The sequence below is a fragment of the Cervus canadensis genome, chromosome 14, assembly GCF_019320065.1.
Source record: "Cervus canadensis isolate Bull #8, Minnesota chromosome 14, ASM1932006v1, whole genome shotgun sequence".
Lineage (NCBI taxonomy): Eukaryota > Metazoa > Chordata > Mammalia > Artiodactyla > Cervidae > Cervus > Cervus canadensis.
Genome location: NC_057399.1, coordinates 62,788,261 through 62,797,197, shown reverse-complemented (window position 1 = coordinate 62,797,197; position 8,937 = coordinate 62,788,261). Strand labels below are relative to the sequence as shown.

The following is an 8,937-nucleotide window of genomic DNA, read 5'->3' as shown; positions in this document are numbered from 1 at the left end:
CAAGCTGCATAGGTGTTGGAAAAATCAAGCAAGATACATATTCCCAGCTGCCAAGGACTTTCTCATATGGAGAGGTTGACAGACAAGTCAACAAATACCTTCAATATTAGATGATAAAGAATATAAAAAATTCAATGTACAAAGAGCAACTATTATTTATTTTAATTCAGAAACATTTCACAGAGCAGAATTTTCACAAGTCTGTTTTTGTAAGAGAGGATAAAAGCATTCTACAGAATAGAGGATGAGTAGTTATTTTTATTTCTGAAAGGTGGGAAAACATTTAAAATATTTGACATATAGGGTGATGTACAGCTGATTATCAGATTGGAAGGATAGGCTTTGCCTTAAATGTTGTTAAATAACTTCAAATCCTATTCATTTGAAAGTCCAGTTTCTGTCCAATAGCTTTCTGAGGGCATATTTTACATCCTTGTTTCTGAAACTGTAGATTATTGGATTAAACATGGGAAAGACAACTGTATAAAACACTGCAACTACTTTGTCAGTGTCTGGGGAGTAGCTGGTAGTGGGACGCAAGTACATAAACAGAAGTGTTCCATAGAATAAGGTGATTGCTATGAGATGGGAGGCACAGGTAGAGAACGTTTTGCTTCTTCCACCTGAGGACTTGATGCTCAAAACAGTGAGGAGGATGCAGAAGTATGAGATAAAGATGACCACAAAAGTGCTGGTCTGGATGAAGCCACACAAGGCAAAGAGCAGAAGTTCATTGATGTAGGTGTCTGTGCAGGATAAAGCCAGGAGAGGCGGGATGTCACAGAAAAAATGGTTGACGATGTTGGAGCCACAAAATGGCAGCCTGAATGTGAGACAGACGTGGACCATTGAAGTCACACCCCCACTGAAGTAGGCCAACGCAACGCAGAAGACACAGACTCTCCGAGACACAAGAGCAGAATAGAGCAGTGGGTTGCAGATTGCTGCATAGCGGTCATAGGCCATTGCTGCCAGGATAAGGCATTCAGCATCAGCAAAACAACCAAAGGAAAACATCTGTAGTGCACAGCCAGAGAGGGAAATGCTTTTCTTGGATGCTAAGAAATTTTCCAGCATTTTAGGAGTGATTGCTGTTGAGTAGCTAATGTCTAAGAAAGACAGGTTGCTGAGAAAATAATACATGGGGGTTTGAAGGCTTGAATTGATATTAACTAGGATTATTAAACCTACATTTCCCACCACAGTTAGTGTATAGACTATGAGAAATACCAAGAATAGTGCAACTCTGAGAGGTAGATAATCTGTGAATCCAACAAGTAGGAACTCAACTGGCATGGTATAATTATTTTCCAACATCCTCTTGGTTATCTTGTCTTTCTCATCTGAAATAAATGGCATCAGGATACATTAATTGGTTTGAGTGATTGATGAACCAAGGATATTTTTATTCTTCCTTCTAAAGAGGCAAAGATAAGGATAGAATAACCATTAAGGCATTTTCTGTCATGTGCTTGGTTTGTTTTCTTTTTTTTTTTTTTGTCACTTTATTTATTTTTTTTCCATTCATTTTTATTAGTTGGAGGTTAATTACTTTACAATATTGTAGTGGTTTTATCATACTTTTGTCACTTTATTTAAAAAAACAATTAAAATCTTCATTGATGCTAGAGAATGTTATTCAGGTATGATGTTTCAAGAAGCAGTGATTCTTTAAAGACTGTGCACATTAAGAGATGATACTAATTCCTTTAAAGATGAAAAAGAATGAATTTGGCTGAGTTGATAAATCCTAGTAGAACTAGAAGAGCTGGCAAAGTCCTTATAGGCAAACCCCTATTTTTCAAATCCTAAAATCATATTCTTCCTTGTACAGGAAAGTATAGTTGAGAAAAATTCTAGGGAGACTGCATCCACAGATACACTGGATTAATCTACAGAATAGCTGTGATGTTGGGAGGTAATTTAAAATAACAGATAAGAGCATACCAGTTATGCAAGAGATGACTGGGTTCAAATCTAAGCTTTGCTACATATAGAATATATACTAATTGGTTATGTGAGCTTGATAAAGTTATTTAACCACTCTGTGATGATTAGAGGAAAAACAGATATTTGTAAAATACTTACATAACTGATACATAATACACATTAGCATATATATATTTTTTTACTTTTAGTTGCTTACTTAGTAGCTTGAAATGCCCAGTTGTCTAAAAATTCATCTTATCTTTTTAAATTTTTTATTGATTTTAATTGGCAGATAATTACCTTATAATATTGTGATGGCGTTTACCATACATCAACATGAATCAACTATAGGTACATGTCCCCTGCTTCCTGAACACACATCCCACCAAAATTCGTCTTATCTTTGACATCGTGGGTGCAGGATCTGACTTCTCTTAAACATAATAGCCACTGTGTGTGTGTGCGTGTGTGTGTGTGTGTGTGTGTGTGTGTGTGTGTATGTGTTCTATACAAATAAATTGCTAGGTAGCAGTAAATCTTTTACACAGGCATATAATTGTTCCTTCCCTTTCCCTAGGTTTATGTCTCTTTCTTGACTCTGGAGTATGGATATAATAATGTCTGGTGTGAGGTCACAGAACATTCTTTTGAAGGACAACCATATTGCTGTACTTATTAATAAACTTTTAAACTAAGACTATATTGGGAAAAAGTATTATATAGTGAGAAGGAGAGAGTGCCCAAATGAAAAAACTTAGGGTGAATGTCAATGAAAAATACAGTGAGATGGAGTATCCTGCAGGCAATTAAAGATATGCAATGTTGGAAGTGGCTTAAGTCAGGAACACTGCAGTAAGTAGTAAGAGGAACAAATAATGAGGATCTATTCTCTCTGCTATGCATGGGAATCCTGTAATTCTCCCTGCCTCAAAAATATGACCCACAATCTTCTAGAGGATCCAATCTTTGTTGGGAACTAAATCTTTAAAAGGAAAAAGTTGATTGGAAAAAGATGAATCCAAACTCTTAAATGAGAAAGCAATTAATGTGTCTATGTTGCACAAGTGTAATTTCTTTTTTTTTTATTTTTCCATTTATTTTTATTCGTTGGAGGCTAATTACTTTACCAAAAAAAATAGTGGTTTTTGCCATACATTGACATGAGTCAGCCATGGATTTACATGTATTCCCCATCCTGATCCCCCCTCCCACCTCCCTCTCCATCCCATCCCTCTGGGTCTTCCCAGTGCACCAGGCCTGAGCACTTGTCTCATGCATCCAACCTGGGCTGGTGATCTGTTTCACCCTTGATAGTATACTTGTTTCAATGCTATTCTCTCAGAATATCCCACCCTCGCCTTCTCCCAGAGTCTAAAAGTCTGTTCTGTACATCTGTGTCTCTTTTTCTGTTTTGCATATAGGGTTATCGTTACCATCTTTTGAAATCCCATATATATGTGTTAGTATACTGTATTGGTCTTTATCTTTCTGGCTTACTTCACTCTGTATAATGGGCTCCAGTTTCTATGCTTACATAATATTCAGATTCTTTTTATTAACTCTTTGTCTTCCTTTTTGTAAAGAATCAATTCAATAATCATGAAAAGGACTTTCTTGAATTTTCTTGTGTGTGTGTGTGTGTGTGTGTGTTGTCTGTGAGACACTCCAACAGCCTGACTCCTGTTTTGTTTGATATCACTGGAACAAAAGAGGCCCCAAAAATGAAGAAACTGGGGAAAGTAAGTGTCTGGAGACCTGGACTCTAATCCTGGTTCTACTACTTTAAATTATTTCATTTTTATTTATGTCATCATATCCTCATTTATAAAATCAGACCTACTGTATTTATTTTTATGCTTGTCATCTAAGGCAAAAATATATATTCAAGAACTTCATAATAGCTTACTAAACTTTTATATGTTTGCAGATTATTAGTAGGAATTGTTGAATCAGGCAAGTTTATTAAAACTTGAAACAACAAATGAACAGACATGCAGCATGAAAAACATTATAAACTCTCACCAAACATAAATGGAGTATTTCTGCCACCACCAATAAGACAACAGAGGCAAACTATAGCTTGTTTTCTTGAACAGCTTTAACTTGGGTTTTCCTTGAACTGGAGCCCTGATATATTCACTGTGATACCTAGTTATGTGCATTAAAGATGATACTGATGTGGTGAAAGCAACAAACAAAACTAAAATTATCAATACATTTTTCAATCACTTGACCTGCATCATTTTGTCAAAACCTATTATTCTACAGATAGATATTTTTCTAACTTTATAAGTGATAAAACTGAAACATAGAAATGTAATTACATTTTCAGAGTATGCACTGACAGAATCCTGTTCTCACTTCTTAACCAAAGTACTATGATGGGTCTGATGTTGAAATACTTTCTACTGCTGTAGGAATTTTATGATATATCATTTGAATATAGAATGTCAGTGTGGGAAAGAACCTCAGCCATCATCTGAGGTTCTTGTTCTTCAGATGCCATGACTACAAGATCATTCAACATGGGGCATGCCCACTAGTGACTTGGATGAGTATATCATATCCAAAAACAGGTTAAGAGATCAAAGTCTGATTTCTCTTCCTTGAGTTTCCATGAAAATTGAAAAACTGTCTAGAGGGTTTCTGTAGTCAGTTGTTGAATGGGAGACTGAGCATCCCACAACAATTCCACTTCCTTTGAAGAGTTCATCTCATACTACTTTGAACTGAGATCTTGATTAATCTAACATAAGCTGAGCCCCACTGATCCCCAAGGAAATCTTATGTGACAAATCTACTTCTAAAAACTACCCAACGATGGATTTTCATTTTGCTCTTCTGCTTAAAGTATTAAGTGTAAAGTTTGCCCTCTCTCTCCTTTTCAAATTATGCTGTACTGTACTAATTAAACACAAACAGGGTATGGAGTCAGGCAAAATTTAGTTTAACCTCAGATGTGACTTTGAATGTTCTATAAGTCATTGAATTTCTCTAGGCCTAAACTTCTTTATTTCATTTAATTAGCATAATATATACATGCATGCTAAGTTACTTCAGTTGTATCTGACTCTGTGCAACCTTATGGACTATATAGCCCACCAGGCTCCTCTGTGCATGGGATTCTACAGGCAAAAATACTGGAGTGGGTTGCCATTTCCTCCTCCAGGGGATCTTCCTGACCCAGGGATTGAATCCAAGTATCTTATACCATAAAATTGAAATCAGGATTAAATTGGATAATTTATGACACTTTACAGAGCTTGTTATATTATAGATGCATGAAACAATAAATACATTATCTATTATAAATATTAATACTATTGTGATTATTTAATCATTCAATATCTGACTTCAAAATCATAAGTTCCTTCAGTTGATAATTACAGGGACAATCATAAAATAGTTATACTGTATGTTAATACATGTATATTCTCATAGAAGCTAAGGTTTGGCTTGCTGATAAAATTTAGCTTACTAAATTTAGCTATGGAGTAGGAAATGGCAACCCATTCCAATATTCTTGTCTGGAAAATTCCATGGACAGCAGAGCCTGGCAGGTTACAGTCAGTTGGGTCACAGAGTTGGACATGACTGAGCTATACACCTAATTTAGCTAACTCAGTTAATTAGACTATTGGATATCACAAGATTTCCAAAATAGCCATACTTGGATTTCCCATCATGGAAATAAGGACCACAATGAATCAGTCAATGGCTTTTAGAAAATGCCATGGGGAAGGTCAGGTCAGATTTATACTCCACCATCCCCCCATTCACTCCTCTAGCTCACATACCTACACAAACTGAGAAAACCCTGCAGAGTCAGGGAAGATACATTGTATCTAAGGCAACAGTACATTGTATCTAAGGCAACAGTATCTTTGCTATATCCACACCACACACTGTTAATGCTTCAGGGAATCTGTCACCTACCTTGACACCATCTGGACGTTTGAATTGTAGTATTTATTTTGTGCAAGATGTTGACACCAGATTTTGCACATAGATGTTACAAGGGATAAATATTTATATTCTTGATGAGACAAGTGGGATATTATCCCAAGATAATTCCCAATGCCAGGTGGATTTTAGGTTGGCAATAATACTTTTTCTAGTGGTGTGGCTGGAATGATTCCCAAAGAGAAAAATGTAGAGTGATAATATAATCGACTATTATGTAGCCAATTACAATGTAATCCCTAACTGACAAATCTAAGATTAAACAACAACAAAAATCCTTTTATTTCTGCAAGATGATAGAGAACAAACAAAAAAATCCTATAAATCCTATGGTTTCTACCAGATATTAAAAGATACTTTACAGCCTTTAGTTATATGAGAGGATCTGAAAGAGCAAGTTCAATGCTATTGAGAACAATCCCAGGTACCCATATTTTAGTTTGTTTCTTTCAATTTTCCTAGTGACTAGAAGGAAATATGTCTTATATGATAAGATGTAAGAGCTTATGACTCAGGCAACCTGGATTTGAAAGTTAGATTTGCCATTTCACAACTGTGAGACTTTGAGTCACTTCTTAAATGTTATTATTATTAATTGTAAAGTGATAAATACTAATTGTCCACCTCATCAAATTCTTATGAAAATTGGGATAATGCATGTAAAGAGTTAGTCCCTGCTTCAGCAGACTGCTCACTTTCTTTTGTAATTGTAGCAGTATTTTTTAACAGTATTTCTTTATAATTTAAAAAGCAGTTCTAGATTTTAACTTCCTTTGAATTATTAACAGGGACGTCCCCCGTGGCTCAGTGGTAAACAACCCACCTGCCAATGCAGGAGAGGCAGGTTCTATCCCTGGGTCTGGCAGATCCCCTGGAGAAGGAAATGGCAATTGATATTCTGGTATTCTTGCCTGGAGAATCCCATGGACAGAAGAGCCTGGGAAGCTACAGTCCACGGGTTTGCAAAGAGTCAAACATGACCAAACACACATGCATAGAAGACACAGGAAAAATGCAAACACCTGAGTTTTAGCTTCTAGGGAGATGGGAGAGAAATGTTTCCTCATCTTCAGTGCTCAGTCATGGCTCCTAAAAATGTTCTGTGACACCCCCCAATCCTGTGGACTGACCATTGTTACCTTAAAGGAAATGGTCTCCTGCATACAGCAGTCTCTAAAGTGACTAAGCCAAGAGTGAGGTAGCAACATTTTTATGAGTATGTCATATATTAAACACTGAACCATCCCAGGGAGACCATCTACACACAATCTAAGTGAACTTCTCCTTGCTTATCTGTCTAATCAAACAGATCTCTCTTACCAAGTAATGAGGACAAAAGTGTTTATTTATGGAAGCTCTGTTTATTGATTACATTCTCCTATCATTATATATATATATAATCATTTTATATATATATATATGTATGTATGTGTGTATATATATTTTTATATATATATAAATGCTATCAGGGAAGCTTGTGGCTCAGACGGTAAAGAATCTGCCTGCAATGCAGGAGACCTGGTTTCGATCCCTGGGTTGGCAAGATCCCCTGGAGAAGGGAAAGGCTGCCCACTCCAGTATCCTGGCCTGGAGAATTCCATGGACTGTATAGTCCATGAGGTCACAAAGAGTCAGACAAGACTGAGCGACTTTCACTTTCACTTTTATTCTGGGATAATAATACTGCAGCAATACATTCTTTGCTTTAACCACTATAGCATAAGAAACTGACTATCAGGAGGCTAAGTATTTTGTGGTTTTGATTTTTTTATATTATTATTATCCTTTTTTTGATATTTCTTTTTCATTTTTGAATTAATTATATTTTAATTGAAGGATTATTGCTTTACAGAACTTTGTAGTTTTCTGTCCTACATGAACAATAATCAGCCATAGGTGCACCCATGTCCCCTCCCTCCTGACCTCCTTCCCATCTCCCTCCCCGTCCCACCCCTCTGGATGGTCGCAGAGCCCCCGTCTGAGCTCCCTGAGCCATGCAGCAAAGTCCCATTGGCTGTCTGTTTCACATGTGGTATTGTAAGTTTCCATGTTGCTCACTCCTTAGTCACAGAAAAGTCCTCACACTGTCCTGGGAAAGTAAGAGAAGTTATCCTGAAAATTATTTGGACTTTTAGAATTTGCTCAGGTCCAGCTCCTCTTATGCAAATTCCATGAAATACATAAAAGTTCTTGATGGATTGCCTGATTTATCATGAAAGAGACCTTACGCCTCTGTGTTTGTAATAGAGACATTAGGACCCATGATGACCTGATGTCTGATGCATGGTGAGGTCCTCTGTCTCAACCAGAGCCAGTAACAGGGTGATGCTTATTTCTAGAAGTTAGAAAGGTAACTTGCTGAAGCAAAAAAAAAAAAAAAAAAAACCTCTCTATTTAAAATATCTGAATTCTTCTGCTAATACATATAGTTTCTTGAAGTGCTGAATCTCAATTTTGGGACTGCTATAGAAATATAGAATTGCCTGCAGTGCTATCTAAAGAGGCCTTTCTGAATATAGTAATACATCCTACACAAACTGTCATTGTTTAAGAAGATCTACTGTGTGGTGACAAATGCCCTCATTTATATAGAAGATGCACCTTCCAAAACTGAAAGCAGTTTATTAATATCTTCTATCTTTTATGAGGGCAGAAACAAAGTTTAGAAAAGTATGTTTTCTCTTCCAGACGATATCCCAGCATGTCCCATGTGACCAGACTCGGAGACAAGGTATCTAGATCCTGACATTTCCAGTTGTTCATTTTATAGTCTATTTTCAATATGTGGATATATTGTCACATAGTGAGAGGCAAATTTGTTAGTTTTGTTTTTTCCCTGGAGATTTCAGTTCAGTTCAGTTGCTCTGTCTTGTCCGACTCTTTATGACCCCATGAATCACAGCATGCCAGGCCTCCCTGTCCATCACCAACTCCTGGAGTTTACTCAAACTCATGCCCATCGAGTCGGTGATGCCATCTGCCATCTGATCCTCTGTCATCCCCTTCTCTTCCTGCCCCCAATCCCTCCCAGCATCAGGGTCTTTT

The 8,937-nt window shown here is 36.8% G+C and overlaps 1 protein-coding gene across 1 annotated transcript; it reads right to left on the bottom strand.

Annotated features, from left to right (window-relative positions):
* Positions 1 to 378: 378 nt before the first annotated feature.
* LOC122452895 (olfactory receptor 5AS1-like) lies at positions 379 to 1,317 on the bottom strand. Its single transcript, XM_043486678.1, has one exon. It carries the CDS (start codon positions 1,315 to 1,317, stop codon positions 379 to 381), a length of 939 nt encoding a protein of 312 aa, XP_043342613.1.
* Positions 1,318 to 8,937: the final 7,620 nt, after the last annotated feature.